This window comes from Protobothrops mucrosquamatus, unplaced genomic scaffold, assembly GCF_001527695.2.
Source record: "Protobothrops mucrosquamatus isolate PMUCROS unplaced genomic scaffold, P.Mucros_1.0 scaffold150, whole genome shotgun sequence".
In the NCBI taxonomy this organism is placed as follows: Eukaryota; Metazoa; Chordata; class Lepidosauria; order Squamata; family Viperidae; genus Protobothrops; species Protobothrops mucrosquamatus.
The window spans coordinates 1504294-1523476 of NW_015386515.1; the positions used below are offsets into that span (position 1 = coordinate 1504294).

Below are 19183 nucleotides of genomic sequence, written 5' to 3' on the forward strand. Positions count from 1 at the left end.
GACATTTCCTTTCATAACCATTAGCAGCCACACTGTGAACAGACAACTCCCATGACAAATATTATGTAAGCATCCATGACAAAGTCTCAAGTTCTAGATCTTAAACAATTTGACCAGTTTTTACTTGTCTTGAATGATGTTATTACTCTCACAAAAAAAACTTATTTTATATCTCAGCAGCAGTCCCAAACTGGATCCTCAGCTCACAAGCAATTAATTATGAATTGCTCCATTAGGCTCAGGATATGCCCATTTTACCAAATGGAGGGTAACTGAACCATGGCAGCGTAGTGGTTAGAATGCAGTATTGCAGGCTTACTCTGCTCACTGTCAAGAGTTTGATCCTGACTTGACTCAAGATTGATTCAACCTTCCATCTTTCTGAGGTCAGTAAAATGAGGACCCGGATTGTTAAGGCCAATATGCTAACATTGTAAACTGCTCAGAGAATTCTGTAAAGCAGAATTCCCCAATGTTTCCAGCTTTACGGACCGGCGGGGAGGGGGGGGGAGATGGTTCCGCGCAAACGGCCAGCAAGCGCACACACTCAGCTCCATTTGTACGAGCAGCATGCATGTTTGCCTGCCACTCATGAAAATGGTACGTCGCGCATGCATTTGCCCACTGCTCACACACGTGAGGATGAATGTGCATGCATGCAGGCTGGGCAGCCATTTCCACGGCCCAGTTGCAATCCCCTCATGGCCCACTAGTGGGCCATGGCCCACAGGTTGGGGACCCCTGCTGTAAAGTATGGAGCAGTATATAAATCTAAGTGCTATTGCTATTATTAACCTGTTTAAGAACAACTGTTCTAAATGCACCCCTCTCCCCTAAGTTGTATATTTGATGGCTAGCACTTGAGTCTGCTTCTGAATCAGACCTCTGAACAAAGAAGGAGCTTCTTCTAAAACAAGTAACATCTTACCTGCAGGTGTTTTCACACACTGTGCCACTGTTGTACTCATCTGTTGTATCGCAGCAATCTAAGGGGGCAAGGAGGAAAACTATTAACATCTGTCACTTGAATTCTATTGTTCAAAGCCAAACAATTCCTTCACAACACGTAGCAATGCTTACCGCAGATCCCATCATTGATGCGGGAAGAGGGGATGTATATAGGACGGTATCCAGCATTGGAGCAATGGAAGTGGCCATTGGGACATGCAGCAGTTCCTGGGCAGAAAGACAAGACAGTTGTATGTTGAACAAAAGGGGGGGAAGGAGCTGAAGAGAAGAAAGCATAAATTAAACCACACATACAAGCTCTCTACTACACAGAGCTTGCATGTGTGGCTTAATTTATATTAATTTAATTTCTCCTAGCAATCACAATTTACTTGCTACTCATAAAGTGTCTAAAAGCGATGACAGGAAAATAAATAAGGAAACAAACTCTTGCATAAATTGAAGATTTTTAAGAACTTCTAGAAATTTAAAAATACTAGTAACAGCAATGGATTTGGTTTCTATTAACTGATATGTACAATATTGTATTTCATTTTACTCATTTAAATTTTTTAATTTAAAAATTGTAATCTTTAATTACAATTATTTTTATCTTGGCCAACTGTGTCCTATTTTGCAGTGGGAAGCCACTACATCATAAATATTATGGTTTTATGTTTGGATATCAAATTTTAAGAAAATCTCCAAAGATTAGTGTTTAACTGCTTAAGCAGTGTAATAAAATTAATGGGGATGGGAGCATAGAAGATCAGTTACTGTCCCTTGTTAAGAGAGAGATGCATGTTAGTTGATGTGAGATGCAATACTAGCAAACATCCTTAGAGCAGTAATTACAAGAGCTGGGATGGGGAAGGCAATATATACAACCAAGGTAAATTTAAATATGCCCCACTTACCTGGCTCATCTGAGCCATCTTTGCAATCACAGTAATCATCATTGACTCTATCAAAGGATATTGTTGCAGAGCCATCAAGACAAGTGAATGGTTTTGATTCGTCATAGAAGTGATGGTCTAAAAATAATAGCACACACACTTGGATTCAAAGTTCTTGTTTATGACTTTTTTTCTATACGGTTAAGTCTTTTCATAAGTTCAAGTCGTAAATTATAAGGTACGGATCAATTCAGTAAGGTATAGAATACAGATGTATTGAATATAAGATTTACTGTTTTTTTCTACGACTCGTCCTACGTTAATCATTGGTGTGGTGAAGACATCGAATAACAATCGTAAGTTTTATTTACAGTGTTGTGGGCAAGAGGAAGTTACATTTCTAAACAAACTTCAAACACTAAATTGTTTTCTTTTAAGTAACTCATTTGGTTTAAATCTCTCTCCAGATGACCAGCTTTCTCTCTCATACCTCCTTTTAAATCCAAGAAAACAAACATCAGATAATTATGGGGGTTTACTTACACAACATGGATGCAATCTTTTCATTGATAGTGCAAAATCATAGACATGTTTCCAACCTCTGATTGCTAGAAATAATTAAACTATCTGAGCGATATATTGTAAGAGGAGATCAAACCTGCTTGAAAACTCACTTGTTAGGGAGACCCCTCGTGGACGCTTCACTTCCACAGAATAAGACAGGCCAGAAAGTGAGAGAAGCCCAAGATACAGAAGCAGCATAATGGAGGCTCAAAACCAACAACTCCTGGAACAAAATGCAAACAAGGACTTGTTACTTTAGCAACTTCCCTTCTTGGTTGTACTAGCAATTTGATGTTTCACAATTGTTTTGCATTTTAATTTTTGCAATTTTTATAATTGCTTTTTGTTTTAATTCTGTTTGCCACCCAGAGCAAACAGATGGGTGGCCAAATAAATAATACATAAATAAATAAATAAAATAAAAAATAAATAAAACTTTTCTGTTACCATTAATACATAAAGGAGGAAGATGTAGAATATTCCTTCCTCTCGTCCAATTTTATTTTAAATAAAACTCCCTATTAAGCTTCCCACGTTTCAGGTAGGATCCTCACATGTGATTTATAATTTTTCTCTGCAGTCAAAAAATTCTATGAAACTGATCTTCTGAGTGCCTAAAATGGAAATCCAAAGATTTATTTTCAGTTTCTAACAGAATTGGTAAATATTGTGTTCTTAACCAAGGCTTGTACTTGTTTTGATATCACTTTCTCCCTTTTTTAACCCTGTAATCCCCTAATTTGGGGTAGGGTCCAGGTGACTGGATGCAGCTGAACTTTTACTAGCCAATGCCCTTCCTGTTGCCTATGCAGTTTCAGCAGATATTTTTTCTTTGCGCCCTAGGAGAGAAACATCTGCCACTACCTAAGAATGAACTCTCAACTTTTCGAGTGGGAGGCAAACATCTTTACTACTAGACCACCACAACATATTAAAATTATTCCAATATGTCTCCCTCCCACTTAGGGTAATAAAATATCTCATCTCAAATATTAGCGTCATTAAGGACTATCCCAAAACTGAACAAAAATATACATGAACCATTTCAGATAGCTCCTCTGCTCTCCCAAATGGCTTCCACAACTATCAGAGTACTCATTGCACTTGCCATAAAGATCCTAACAAAGGCTCCTTGTTCTGGACATAATATATCAAGTACTCAGAACATGGGCAGCATCATAACAATAAACATTTTTATGGTTTTTCCTATGGCAAGCTGATAAAGTTATGCCCAGAATAGAAGTAACGAGATGTCACCACCATGGCAAATATAAGCTCTGGTGCCTGGGGACTGGGTATGAGTTCACATATTCTTCAATTTCCAAGAGCTGACAAAGGAGCTAGGGGATTTTTTTTCCCTCAAAAGAGGGATTTCAGCTCATCCTTTAAAATAAATCAAATCAATAGCACTATAGTCAGGCTCTACAAGCTACCTGCAAATAGTACCATAATAGCAATAGCACTTAGACTTACATACCAGCTTTATAGCACTCTCTGGGCAGTTTACAATGTCAGCATATTGCCCCAAACAATCTGGGTCTTCATTTTACCAATCTTGGAAAGATGGAAAGCTGAGTCAACTTCGAGCCCCCTCAGATATTAATCAAATGTTGATAATTCCCCTTTCCAACCTTATCTTGCTTAAAAATAGAGGCAGTATTTCTCCTACATGCTGAAACTTACAGCAGTACAAGAAGTTTAGCATTGCATTGCTTTCTGGAATTTCAAATCTCTACAGCTGATATTTCAATGAGAGACCACCAGATACCCTAGGAGCTATAGGCTAAATTAGAATTTGTGCTTTTAATGATAAACCACTTCCTTAATGTTGCAAAAAAAACACCTGCATAATAATTCCATGAAACTGGCAAGAGCCAAATTTCTTTCAAGAGACTTTATTGTTTCGAAACTACCACACAAATGCAGCAAACAGTGCAAATCAGAAACATGCACCTCCCAGGTTCTGAGTTTAAAATTCTGCTATGATGATCATGACTTAACATAGTCAAGATTCTACTTGCTTCCTATTACCAGTTGCCATTTTGAAGCAGAAATCCTCCATTTGGAGGATTCAGCTAGTAAATTACAATGCACACTCCTGTCAAACTTTATTATCTTCCCACCTTCCTAATTAATAGTTTAACTACTTCTTAGTGTCTTGAAAACTTCTTAATTCTTATATGCACTACCCAAAGTCCAAAGTGTGTCATTTTGAAATAGTAACTTGTCTCGACATTTTAATTTCAATTTAAACCAGCTTTGGAAAACCAAAATGGAAAATTGAAATCTCAATCTTTTTTTAAATCAGTTGAGATATGCCTCATATAATTTGAAATATCCTGATAGGCACATAAAGCAAAAAATAAACAACATGAATGCCTTTCATTCAAGTTAGCCATTCTGTTAAAAGGTTGAGTTCACCCAAAGCTTTTCTGCTAAGAACTAAGATTTAAGTGTTCATTGATCTGTTGAAATAATATGGCCCTTTGTACCTAAAGGGCAAAGAATCAACAATTAAGTACTGTTCTATGCTAATCAAATGCACTTTAGATATGTTTTCTAAACTTTAAGATTGAACAATAATACAAAGCCAGAATATTTTTTGCAGAAAAAAAGGCTTTCAACCTAATTCTCACTCAAACGAGGAGAGTACATTAAAGGCAATAATCAGCCCTTCCTAATCTAGAGCCCTCCAGATGTGCTGGACTAGAATTCTGTTCATACCGTCGATGGAAGAGGAAAGCTACAAAACAAGTTATCAGAACAGCAGCAGGTGAAGGAAAGCTGGGTAAGCTTGCACCGTGTGAGCGCTATGCTATGCCTTTTAACCCAAAAGGCTTTCCTATGTGGCGACTGATTAGTACACCGAGATCCAAATACAGGTGCAACCACAGTGTGGCTCCGTGTTTCCCCACTCCCCGGAAAAATCTGCCCCCAAGAGCAACCTCCGACAGGCGCGCTCCTACCCGTGAAAGCACCACCCCCACCACCTCCTTACCCACCTCCCGCCGAAACTCTCGTGGAAAAAGGCTCCAAGTCCCACCACCTCGAAACCGGAAGTAAGTTATGAAATATCCGCTCCAAAACGTGCGGATGGGGTGGGGACTTTAAACGGCCTTTCCTCCCAGTCGCCGTTTTGATTTCACCTTTCCTTCGTGACCATCATAAGAGTGGCGGAAGTACTTTACTTTCCATCCATGCTGCCACGAGACACGATTGGCCAAGGATTTAACAGCAGCTTGTCTTTATTTGTTGCTTGTTCCACTTGAAAAATGAAATGTTTCCATTTCTTCTCCTGCGTGACAAATTAATAATACATTTGGAATTATCGCCTGTGTGACAATTAGGAGTACTTCCTGCCTCACTTCCGGCTGGTGCAAGGAGAATTTGAACTTTTTCCCATCGTGCCCTGCAAAACTTGCTCCTTCCACCAATGAGCGCTTTGCATCGGAAGCGGTTGTCATGGAGACCAATGTAGGCATAGGGATGCTGATAGGCAAGTGAGCTGCGGCCTCCAACAAAGGGCGCGGGGAAAGCGTGGAAGGGCGGCAGTGGCCTTTTTTAGAAGGCCAACGGGAGAGAGCTCTAAGACTTCTCAGGCCGAAGCACCATTTGCTGTCAAGTGTGTCTGTATGCGTGTGGTAATTTTATTTTCCTTCTCAGTGCATCCCCTGTTAGCCATCGGCACCCGAAGAATTAACACCAGTCTCTGCCTACTGTTATCTCAGAAACGCCGGGTTGAACCACGCTGGTATTTTATCTCCCGTCCGCTAAATCTTTTCTGACTCTCCACCCTCTCATTACCATCATTGCTGTCATGCCAGTAACACATCTGGAAGGAATAAAACCCCCTATTCATGAGCAGATATCGGAGCTGCAAAGCAAGATTCAGCTTCTAGGTAAGGGGTGCTGAAAATATAGAGGGTGAGAGGAAAAGGACGGGAAAAGTACAGCACCTAAATATAAATTACAAAACTATGGGCATTTAGAAACGAGTCTCATTATGCCTAAAGGGTGGCTTTTTGCTCTTGTAAATTTCCATGATGCAATAAGGGTAATTAGACCAAATAGACTACACACTCAAAAAAAGCTTTAAAAATATACAGAACAAAGACAAAAATGGAAAACAAAAACAAAAAGACATCCAAAAAAACATACATTAATGCCTTCCATCCTTTTATCAACTATTATCCTAAACTTTTCCCCCAACTTCTTTGCTTTTTTAATGCCTTAGAGAATTTTTAATTATTACACCTTCGTTGCCTACACATATTGTGTGCTGATCGTAGTTTCAGGATACTTAGCAAAAGATTTACTTCATTCACTGTTGTTGGCATTAAAATTAGATCTCAATTATCTTTCTCTTAACTGGGTAGAAGGAAAAAACTCCTTCCCCAAACCCAGGATAATTACAACTACCCTGTGATCTAAGTCTAAAAAACTGAATTTCTTGTGAAGAGTGCAATGTCTATGTAAATTTGTATGAGTATGTTAATGCCAGAATGTGATTCCCTAGCATATAATGTTCTGTACCATACAGTCCATTGTTAGATGTAATAATAATGTGTAGCTTTATGCCATGTGTTTATGTGAATGAATATGTGTGAAAGAATACACGGGATCCATTCAAAGAAGGCCAAAAAGTCACAAAAGTTTGAGATTTCAGCTTAACATGTGGAGAATGACAACTTATGGGAAGTAGGGTTTTCACAAGAAAACCATAACATAGTTTGCATGTAAACTGGATCAGACAATGGCATTCTAGTGGAAAAGTATCAGAAGATATGAGAAAAGTGTCAAGTATGGATTTTCCAGGCTTGATAGAATCATCAAGCTTTATTAGAAAATATAAAAAATGTATGGGAACAGTAGTACTTGCCTGGGAGCCACTACACAGAACAAGTGGTCTGCTTAGATATCCTGCCTCAGTTCTTTTTGCAACTTACATCTAGCCTGGTTTTTTCTATGAAGTACTGTTCAAATGAGGTTTTGAAAGGTTTTGAATTCTGTTTCATTAGTCAAACAAGTTCTCTGTTTATGAGTGTAAAAGAGAGGTTGATAGACCTCTCTACATACAGACTTCATACTGAAACAGCTGAAACAACTGAAAAAAGTTGGGGGGGAAATAGGCATTTGTTACAACTAAAAGTAACTATTGAAATACGCCAGATTTTATGCCATTTAAGACCCTTTAGGAATTTCAATAACTGGAGTAAGATGAAACATGCTGTCAAACATTTATCATACTAGAAGTTATAATCAGTACCAAGGGAACTAAAGAATATTATTGAAATATTTCATTAAATATTCTTTTTTAAAACAAATTATAATTGGTGTTCCTCTAAAGAAAAGCAGAAAGATTACTGTTCTATGTCTTTGAAAAATTTGAGAAACAAAAAATGAGGACACAACGGCCAGAAAACAAGAAGAAGCAACTTAAATAGCTTATTTGCAGTTCTTATTCTGGCTGGGATCAAAATAGTTTAAGTAGTCTTACAGGCAGCTTCATGACTTAACAGTAGTTGAGAAGAGTTATATATATAAGATAGAAAAATCTTGAAATAGCCACAATGGAGAAATATATTTTGAAGATGTCAGGACTAGCAGAGATGATAAAAGTCATTTGTTTGGTCATGGACAACACAATAAATACTTTTACAACGGACTGGAAATCTTTTATTGACTTTTGCTGAAAATGGGGAAAAAATTAAATGGTGATTTCTGGATGATGATTGAAAAAAGACTGAATAAAGGGATGAAAGGATTATGATCATTAAGGAGAGAAGAGGGATAATAAGTTGGTAGCTGCTATAAAGAAGGGCACAAGTAGTTCCATTCATACTTAGGATGAATAGGCTGTTTGCAAGGCTTAGAGTTCTTTGCTCAGTCCTTCAAATTAAACACACGCAACTGAATTTAACAAAGATTTGATGCTAATATGTTTTTGTATAAACAATCCCCATAAAATTGAGAAAGAAATTGTAAGATCATATCACAGTCATACTTTTATTGTTGTCAAATCCAATTAGACGTAGGGAATTACGGAAATGTTAACTTTATCAGTATTGTCTGTATCCATATAAATATTCCAATAATATCCATCGAACTAAAGTTAGCAACATATATTCAATTTAATTTATTTTTGATGGAATATAGAATTAAAGAACATGTTTGGAAGAGATTTCTGCCATGGCCAATGGATGATTGCCTTATAATACCATACCATACAAAGTTTCTATTTTTTTTATAGAAACATTATGTAAAAGCTCTCTTGTTTCTAGGCTTGTAGAGATGAACATTGTTTCAAAATCTCATTTTCTACAGATAAAAAAATATAAATTCATATAGAATTTCTATCACAATTGTGCTTCTGATTTACAGCATTAATTCCTTCATTTTATTGGCACATTAAACAAATTCATTCAAAATTAACGATCTGTCAATTTGGAACTATTTGGCTTTGTTGGCTTTTTTCAATGAGCCAATAAGTACTTGATCAGCAGAGTGGTTTCAATTCTGCTCATTACAGAAGGTGACCGTAAAGCTTTCTATGAGAACTCCCAATGGAACATCAAGAAGAACAAGGAGTCCATTTTGCGGCTGAGGCAGGAGAATAAGAAATTGCATCAGAGGTTGGCAGACCTCCTTGCGGTGAGCTTTATGGCCTTCTACTCTCTCTCAGTGAGCCCTTGTCAAATCATGATCACCACTTCTTCTCCCTGTCTTTGGTATTGCTCCTCTTTTCTTGTGGGTTCATGCAGTATGACATTGGAAAAGAAAAGTATAGTGACTCTAATCTCATCTTTTCGTGGTAGAATATATTTAAGCTCTCTGCTTATTCCATTCAGGCTGCTCTCTTCAATAGCAATAGCACTTAGACTTATATACTGCTTCACAGTGCTTTACAGCCCTCTCTAAGCGGTTTACAGAATCAGCATATTGCCCCCAACAATCGTCCTCAACAAATGGGATTTCTAACAGCCTGCTATGCTTACTACCTCCTCTCTTCAGGGCAAATTGTTTTTCAGTTTTGCCAGATTGAAACATGTCACTTGTGAGTTCATTTGTCAAGCACCGTAACTTCTGGTTTCATTGACTATAAATGTGCAGATGCCAGATCAGAGTAGCAAAAATCCTGACAAGCACTAAATGACAAAGAGAATCGGAACACAAAAACTATTTCTTGGCATCTGAGGCTTGTCTGTATTTTTCTGCTCAGATCTGGTAGGTTAATGCAAATAGCTTTTCCTGTCACTTTTGGAATATTGTACCAGCTCTTTCTGTGTGTAAGGACCCATATCTTAAGAAAGCAGAACTCTTGGAAACAATATCTTCCAACAGGAACTTTTATTAAGAGTAGTTGATAGCAGGCATAATAGACAGGATCTGAGGGATTCTTTACAGATCGATACCTTAAAGGATCCCTAAGCAAACCCCACCCCACAGTTCATCTGGACGGTTTAGACCAGCCAATCCCCAGATGTTAAGTCCATCATGGGAAAGGGAAAATAACATCAGTCCAGCTCTGTTTGTAGTATGATATTCCACAGCTCTTCACACCTCCTTTTGAGACCGGAGAAATAAACCAGGTTCCGGATGTTTGTATTTCTTTCCTCCCCTTTTCCTAACTGCCAGGTTAGGGAGAAGAAAGTTCAGAGAGATGCATAGTGCAGGAGGCAATTTGTTACATTGTAATGGGCAGCAGACCCAGCGGCAATAAACAAAAGGTTACATTGTAGCAAATAGAGGAAGTGAAAGTCATAACCCTGCAGGCATATTCCCCCTCCCACTTGGGAGTATGGCAGAATCCAGGGGAAGGTGAGATTTGGTTTTAGATCAGAGGAGATAGATAGAAATGAAATATAAATGGATTCTGACAGTGTGTATGTATGTGTGTCTGTATGTCTATGTGTCTGTATTTGTATTCCAAAAGTGACAGGAACAGCCATTTGCCTTTATTCCTTGTATTTTTAGAAATATCATAACATTTATATATATAAATCTCAAATACCAAATCCTGTGATAAAGAAAAACAAAATCAGAGTTATGCTTACAACATTGTTGTAACCTGTTCCCTTTCCATTTTATCTGATGGGCTTGCTTGTCACTTAATAACACAAATGGTTCTTTCCTAATACTGCTCTAGCAAGATTTATTATAAGTGTGTAGTATTTCTCAGGAAAAAATGTATTTTAAGCCTTTTCTGTATCTTCTGTATTTTTTAAATTAGGAAAGAAGGAAGGAAGGCAGCAGAGCTCTGAAAGGGTCTATTGCTTGTGTCCTTCTCTCATCCCCCATTTATTCAAGAGCTGGCTTCGGGTTATGTAAAGCTATACTCTGATTTATTTGCTTTTGGTCGTGTGATATATGAACCCACTGTGGTTTAGGATTATGTAGGATTATGTATGAACCAGACTACCAATTTTTATTCAACAAAAATTAATACTGAAATCCAGCCAATAATGGTATTTCTTTTTTCAGAAATTTATACTTAGATTACCTTCACATAAGGACTATAATTGTTTTGGGATGTTGTTTTTCCCCAGGGAGAAGAAAAAGTAATTAAGGCTGCATTCCAAGAACATCCAACTGAACAAGGAGCTGTGAAAAATAAAACTGGGGAGGTAATTGATCATTCAAAGATTTCTGAAATTCATTGCTAGATAGAAACTGGCACGTAAGGATTACAAGAAAAGAAGTCTCAGTATTCTAGACTAACTCAGGTTAGTCAAGGTGAGGAACTATGGCCCTTTTGTGACTTGTGGACTTCAACACCCAAGTTCCTGAGTCAGGAATTCTGGGAGCTGAAGTCCACAAGTCATAAAGGGGCTATAGTTCCCCACCTCTGCTTTACTGAATATCATGGGACTTATTTTTCAAAATGTGCATAGAATTCTAGTCTTAGATGGAGTCTAAGGTTAGGTTATTCACAAAAAAGAGCAAATCCCAGGGCTTGCAATAAAAGATTATGGTTTTGAATTAGACTGCCATAAGTCTGGTATTGTTTTTGATCATATAAACTCCAAAACTTCAAATTCCACAAACAATAACCAGGCTAAATGATATTATCATACCCCATCAATTTTGAAAAGATTTGCGCTTTCAATTTGTTTCTACATATTGTTATATGATAGTTTTAATTTTAAAAGGTCTTCTTGAATAACAGCCTATTTTAAAGTCCATTTTATCAATAAATTATGAGTTTGCTGATTGCTAAAAGTTTTTCTCTAAATATCTTGCTTTAGAGAACTTTATTTTTAAGGAGTAAAAAATAATTTCAGCAATGGCATTCTATTTTTGAATTATTCTTCCTAGTACATTTGGGAGATGCCAATACTGGCACCTTTAAACCCTTTTGAAGTATAACAAAATATGTTAATCCACTGGCATAAAGTGAAATCCTACACACTTCAGGCTCACTTGCTTCCTTTGCTTCTAGCAGGACTAGAAAGAAGAGTTTAAAAGTTTTACTCTGTTTTAGACTACCTACCAATAAATACTTCATTTGAACAAGGAATATTGCAGTGACTTAATTATGGTTAGCCCAAAGAAACCAGCCCTACCTTCAAACTGATTACAACCTAATCAGAAACATTAGTTTTAGAGAATAAGGAATTCATCTAGCTGTTTGTGGCATGTGGGTTTATCTTACTTTTGCTTTTTCTAAATATTTTTTCTTTATGTGTTTTAATTTTGTTAAATGAGGAAAATTAAAACTAATGGAATTGAAACGAAAAATTGCCTGTATTAAAAAAAAAAGATTTTTCAGGCTCTGCAGTATCTGTTTGCTCAGATGAAATTATATATGAATACAAAACTACCTAAATACCTACAGGGAAGTTGGAGTAGAGTCGGACAGTCAAATGACAAAATAAGCATTGCAATGTAATGTCTGTTCCTTTTATACATGCACTAAGGGGTGAAGTTTGTATTGTGATTAAACCATGCGATGCTTCTGCAACATGGGAAGGTAGATTCCTCAATTTAGGCTTTTTCAGATCTATTAAAACTATTATCTGTCTATATTTCAAATCCTCCTCTTTTCAGTAAATGAACAGCCTGTGCAATTGTTCACGTTGCTTTAAACCTTTTCCTTTCCTCACTACTTTAAAGGGTGCTGTTCAGATAATCAATCATCGACTATGTGAGAAAATCAATCAATTAAACAATTTGAAACATCAAGTGGAGATGAGAAAGCTCAGGCTGGAGGAGCTGCAGACTCAGTACAGTACTAAGGCACAAGAAATCAATGATATGCAAGAAATGGAAGAAGGGAACATTGAGGCAGCCAAGGTGAGAGAAGCCTGAATCTCTTGGAAGGAGGATGCCAATACCTTCCCTGAGCTTTCCTCACATGGGCTGGGGCCCTTCCCAGTATCCAGATAGGAACAGTCTTTCCTCCGGGTTTATTTAAAACAAAGCATTGCCATAAAACCCCAGAAGATTGTGTTGACGGCTGTTTGGAACCTCTTCCTTTTAGGAGTGCAAAACAAAATAAGTTGTTGTGGCTGCAGTAGGATAGGAAGGCTTGAGAGCCAGGACCCTTGCCTTCCTAGTTTTCTTACAAAAGTGGGACTAAAGGAATCGGTGCATGAAGGTTTGAAAATGGCTTCATCTTAACAAAGCCAATATCTAGAGCCACCCAGGTAGCATGAGGTTCATGCTTTAAAACAGAGTGGGTGAGTGTACTGTTGCCCTTCCTGCAACTCCTCTTCATGGAATACAATGATGACTAAAAGATCTCTTATATTTTGCTGTTTTGCTATTCATACATTCCAAACATTATCAGATATCAGCTCTCATTTTTTACAAGTGGCAGCTGTCCTCATGGGACAATTGTTAGTTATGGGAAGGGCAAGCTAATTTGGATTGGAATTGTGGCAAGAGTAATGATTCTCTCTTCCCCTTGCTAGATTACACTGCCCAGAGTCACTTTTTATGATATGGACACCCCTATAAATTTGATAAATAAATTTCCTAAACACTTCCTCTGTTTAACAATGAAAATTAAGCTTGCATTTGCTAATTATAAGCTTTAATATGTAGTTGTTGGCTATTATTGTAAAATTATGTAAATATATCATAAGAGGGCGGCAAAAACAAGTCTACTTTTTGCTCCCTTAGGTCTGTCCTTATTTTAGCTATTAGATTTATATCTAAGTATTAAAAATTTATGTACCCTAATTATAGTCTCTTGGAGCCTAACTATTAATTTCTATACCAGGTTTCTTTGTCTTTCCATATAGTTTTGATAGAGATGTTCTGCCATTTTGAATGTTCTGCTACCTAGATTTGAATTATTTGCTCATCTGAAAATAAAGAAGGCTACACAGATTTATGCTGTTAACTTTGTGCATGCTCCACATTATAATCACTAGTTCATTAGCTTATAATGAACAAGAACTCCAGGAAAGGGCCTATAATTCAAGGATACGATACTTGGTTTGAGTAGAGAAGATCCCTAGTTCACTTTCTAGCATTATACTCACATAGGAGGCCATAGCTTACAGGATTAAATTGGAATACAAGGTACTATCCTAGAAGTTCAGATAGGTATTTGTTTAGTATGGTTCATTTCTGAAGCTCTGTGTGTGTGTTTATATGTGTGAAAGGAAAGCAAAATTATAACCTTACAGAAATAGATACCTTTCACTGGAAGTTATACATAGTTTAAAGAGTTTCGGGTGTTTATATATTGGGCTTTTGTAGAGTTGGTTCCAGATATTTCTGTGTTCCATTTATGATCAATTTGTATAATGCTGTGTTTTTTACTTCTTTTTAAATAATTTAACGCCTCTTTTTGGGAGTAGCCTTTAGTCATATACAGTTGCTATTTAATGTGTAACCAAACTGAAATACTGAGATGATTAAATTGTTCGTTAGCTAACAAAAGCATCTCTAAAGAATGAACTGTGACCACAAACAGATCAATCATTCTTCTTCTGGGATACTCAAAATATATAAAATGCCTAAGATTATTTTACGTATCACCTCATACAATACCTTGAATTTATATACACTGAAAAAGGGAGAAAAGAATAACCGAATCCCAAGTGTGCAATAAGAAGTTCTGGACTTTTACCAGATTACAGTTCACACTATTTGAAGAACAGAACAGTGCAGTCTAACAAGAAAACAACACTACAGAATCATAGAATCATAAGCCTGGAAGGGATCTTGAAGATCTTCTAATTCAAACCCCCTGCTCAAGGCAGAAGTCTTATATTATCCCAGTCAAATGGTTGTTCAATTGTTTTTTAAAACCTCCAGTGATGGAATACCCACATGCTATTCCATTTCTTCTGTTTGTAAATTCCCTCAAATTCAAAAAAATATTGGAAAACCTTTCTTCAATAGCAGTGTGATTAATGTGGACATTTCATTTCTAGACTAGGAAGTCTTGCTCATTGTTACTCATGTCTTGTTATCTCTCTCCTCTTGAAGATCATCTGGAAACTACAGCCAGTCCAGAATGCAGCAGCAAGAGTGATTTTGAGTGCACTTTCGTACACCCATTTTGGTACTTTGTGAGCTTCATTAGTTCTTGATGGGCTTCCAAGTGCAACTGAATATGCTGATTATTTTATATAAAGGGACAGAGTATTTGCAGGGCCACATGTCTCCAGTAATTTGCAACACTTCTATTAAACCATGATGCCTAAAAGAAGGAAGGAAGCTTGCCTTCTTTGTTGCAGTATTCCCCAATGGCACAACATATCCCTTGAGTCCCTGATCTTGCCAATCTTTTGTAAAATACTGGAGATCTGGTACTTTCCCCAGACACTGGGACAGGCCAGGGGTCTTCAGACTTGGCCCTTTTATGACTTGTGGACTTCAACTCCCAGAATTCCTCAGCCAGTGTGCCTGGCTGAGGAATTCTGGGAGTTGAAGTCCACAAGTCATAAAAGGGCCAAGTTTGAAGACCCCTGGGCCAGACCAAAGGGTGAGCCCTATTAGTACTGTGGCTATATGGAGTTTGAGTGACTCCAGATGTGATGTGTTGTTTTTAAATTGTTAAATTCCACAATGTGAAAAACATTGAGAAGGAAAAATTGGACTCTTTCGGGCATTGAGCTATTGTAAAGCAATTTAATTGCTCACCTTTCAGCAACTGTATAGCAGCTTGCAACAGGGACCAAATTGAATTGGATGGAGTTTTAGAGGCTTTTCAATATCCTTGGCTCAGCTGCTATCTTAGTTTGCTGCTCTTTGCATCCAGACTCTGCGAACACTGGAGAACCGCTTGGAAAAGGCCCGATTCAAGACTGAGGAGGCTGTACGCATCACCAACATGTATAAGAAGCTAAAAGCACATATGCAGGTATGATGCATTCATCAAAATAGATTATTTCAAAACAGGGTACACAACTCTAGCTATTCCCCAGTACCTTGAAAGAAAGAAGATATGTTTTAGCCTTGAAAGAAAGAAGATATGTGTAGTGCTATTCAATTTGCAGCAATCAAAAAGCAACATAACAGTTTTGCTCATGGGTTTCCCGGGGAGGAGGTGCCTAATCTTTGAACTCCTATTAATATCTGGATTATGGATTTAGGAATAGTATGACCTCAATAATTTTGTTGTATCTGCAACACCAGTAACTTTATGGCCCATGGTGGAAAATGTAGAACATTAAAGTTGATTGTTCTATAATTCATTCTGAAATTTTCATCCCCTTTCCAGGAGGAAAGCTTGCACTTTCAGAACAAGTTGGATGCCCTGGAAGCGGAAATCTTACGTCTGCGCCATGAGCTTCAAGAACTGGAAAGCGTGAACACTGATGCACAACATGCTCGCAATGTTGCTAGGGTAGGAGAATGGGATCAGCATTGTACTAAATAAAAGATGAGGTATCAGTAATGGAAGGGAATATGTAACTCCTCTGTTCAGTATCACAACCATACCTTAGGATCTAACTCAGATAAGGTATTATTGGTTTAATGGGAATTAGAGTTGTAAGGAAAGATCAGAGATGCAAGACATGGAGCCACATTGCCAAAGGTGTATGAGAGAAATGGCATGGCATTTAGAAATCCAGGAGTGTGCAGGTGAATGTCAGGAGATGTATCGGGATAAGGAGATCTATCTAATTAGTTATTTACCTGGAATCATAATTTTGCAGAATTAATTATATTTGTATACAGACACATCATTTCCATTTTTTTCTTGATTTGTTTCAAGCTTTTAAATATGATTTATTCTGGAGGCATCTTAGAGGAATCATATTAGGAAAAACTTGCTAAAAACGAACAGGAAATAACAATTGATATGTTCCCTATTCGTAACAATGTGCCCAATAATAAGCTCTCTGTTTGACAAATTCCTGGAATATATTTGGAGGTTTTCATTAAAGGTACATAGAGCAAATGGGGTGGATTTCCATGAGGAGATCTATACAGGTTAGGGAAAGATTAATAAGAACTTAAGCTGTATCTTGCTGGAAGGTCTCTGACCATTGTAGCCCAGCAATTTGTTTTTACAGTGGCCAACCAAATTGCTCAAGGAAACCCAGCAGATGGCCTTCAGAGGCAGTCATACTGCTGTCAAGACTGATAGCCATTAATCCCCAACACTTTTTTAAAGGATTCTCAATTCTGGATAAACCAGTGCTATCATCATATCAGTGTATTTAATGGACCATTTCAAACAACCTTAAGAATAGCAGAACTGTGCAGATCAGGGCAGTATGTCATGTTTGTTTCCCCTTACAATGCAGGAGCAGCTTTTGACTCAAGAAGAAAACATCTACCGAGAAAGAAAGATTCGGGATAAGAAACTGAAAGACATAAAGAAAATAACAGAAGAAAAGAGAGCACAGAACGAGCGTGCAGAAAGACGGGTAGTGTAGCATCTTTTGCTATCCATGAAGTGACTGCCTATTTTTCTTTTCAGTTTGACTACCGGCCAGGGAGTTGTTTTGCCTGGCATATGCACAAAGGTAAAGATGTACCATATTTTCCAAAAAAGGAAAATGACATTGAAGTTAAGATGTCCTTTTCCCAAAATAAAACAGAAAAAATAAATAAATGCAGAAAAAAGTCTTATGCAATGCCTAGGTTTCTCTTTCAATCTAGAATTGCCAATTCCCATTGAAATTAATCTGACAAATATCTCACTCATCAATAAATATGTAGTTAAGTGACACAGTTCCTTTAGAATGGAATAGAGCTGGAAGGGACCATAGAGGTCTTCTAGTCCAACCCCCTGCTCAAGCAGGAGAACCTATATCTTTTCAGACAAGTGACTGTCTAGTCTCTTCTTAAAAATCTCCAGTGATGGAGCACCCATGATTTCTGAAGGCAAGCTGTTCCATTGGTTAATTGTCCTCACTGTTAGGAAGTTTCTCCTTAATTCCAGGTTGCTTCTCTCTTTGATCAGTTTCCAACCATTGTTTCTTGTCCTGCCTTCTGGTGCTTTGGAGAATAGTTTGACCCCCTCTTCTTTGTGGCAGCCCCTGAAATATTGGAATATTGCTATCATGTCACCCCTATTTCTTCTTTTCTTTAGACTAGCCAAACCCAATTCCTGCAGCCGTTCTTCATATGTTTTAGTCTCCAGGCCTTTGATCATCTTAGTTGCTCTTCTCTGAATTTTTTCCAAAGTCTCAACATCTTTTTTGTAGTATGGTATTGCTTGCAGTGTTCCTGGTGTGGTCTTATAGGGGTTTTATAAAGTGGTACTAATATTTTGCATGATCTCAATTCTATGCCTCTGTTTATACAACCCAGTACTTGTATTAGCTTTTTTGGCTGCTGTTGCACACTGCTGGCTCATATTCAAGTGATCATCCACTAGGACTCCTAGATCCCTCTCATAGTTACTGTTTTTGAGCCAGGTATCGCCTAATCTATACTTAAACCTTTGATTTTTCCTGCCTAAATGTAAAACTTTGCTTTTCTCCACACTAAAGTTTATTTTGTTGGATAGGGCCCATTGTTCAAGTTTGTCAAGATCTTGTTGGATCCTGAGTTTGTCTTCTGGGATGTTGACTATTCCTGTCAGTTTAGTGATGAGTTCCCCTTCTATTCTCTCATCTAAGTCATTTGTGAACATATTGAAGAGTACTGGGCCTAAAACAGAGCTTTGTGGTACCCCACTGCTTACTTCTCTCCATGTGGATGTAATACCATTGAGGACTACTTGTTGAGTACGGTTTGTCAGCCAGCTAGTACGGTTTGTCAGCCAGTTATATACAGTATGTACAGTTTATATGCTCAAGAACATACAATCTTGGTAGAAGTAACATTTAAAAGAAAGGCCCAACCAAAACCGTTAATTGAATAAAAACCACATATTAAAATTAATCACCCATAAAATAAACCATCAAGTGCTAAAATTAATCCTTTCTCCTTATTTATAACGATTCTCCTCACATACAAACCACTTTCACATGAGAAAAAGACAAATGTTTGCATCTACATTTTTGTTTTGTTTCCAGTAGTAGCAGCACAAAAGACAGAGAAACAAAGAAAACATAGCATAGGAATGAGGTAATGGGTATGAGTCCTGAAAGTGTAGAAAAGAGAAAAAAGCTTTGTTGTTGGAGTCATCAGACCAACAGCAGATATGAGCCCTATCCTTCCTAAATCAAGATGGCTTAGCTGATTTTTAAATACATCCAAGGTTTTGGCAGTTGTATCTAAAGCCATTTTCAGATCCTACTGACTGATTTCCAGCAGCAGCACCCTTTTATTCTTAGTAAATAAAAGACTTATTTATATGTTTATAAGATTTATGTACTGATCATCTCAAATCCAAGAAACTCTAAGATGTGTAC

General features: G+C 37.4%; 2 protein-coding genes across 2 annotated transcripts in view; one reads left to right on the forward strand and one right to left on the reverse strand.

The window, feature by feature from the left end:
- PRKCSH (protein kinase C substrate 80K-H) overlaps positions 1-5484 on the reverse strand; it is a 43754-nt gene extending 38270 nt beyond the window's left edge. Inside the window, exons 1-5 of the mRNA XM_015813295.1 lie at positions 5411-5484; positions 2519-2631; positions 1866-1982; positions 1081-1176; positions 929-986 (exon numbers count right to left, since the gene is read on the reverse strand). Coding sequence (XP_015668781.1) covers positions 929-986; positions 1081-1176; positions 1866-1982; positions 2519-2606 — 359 coding nt within the window. The 5' untranslated portion in view covers positions 2607-2631; positions 5411-5484. The remainder of the gene's footprint in view (positions 1-928; positions 987-1080; positions 1177-1865; positions 1983-2518; positions 2632-5410) is intronic.
- A 391-nt stretch (positions 5485-5875) lies between these two features.
- CCDC151 (coiled-coil domain containing 151) overlaps positions 5876-19183 on the forward strand; it is a 33233-nt gene continuing 19925 nt past the window's right edge. The window contains exons 1-7 of the mRNA XM_015813297.1: positions 5876-6307; positions 8938-9059; positions 10955-11032; positions 12522-12701; positions 15628-15729; positions 16090-16215; positions 17123-17245. Coding sequence (XP_015668783.1) covers positions 6226-6307; positions 8938-9059; positions 10955-11032; positions 12522-12701; positions 15628-15729; positions 16090-16215; positions 17123-17245 — 813 coding nt within the window. The 5' untranslated portion in view covers positions 5876-6225. The remainder of the gene's footprint in view (positions 6308-8937; positions 9060-10954; positions 11033-12521; positions 12702-15627; positions 15730-16089; positions 16216-17122; positions 17246-19183) is intronic.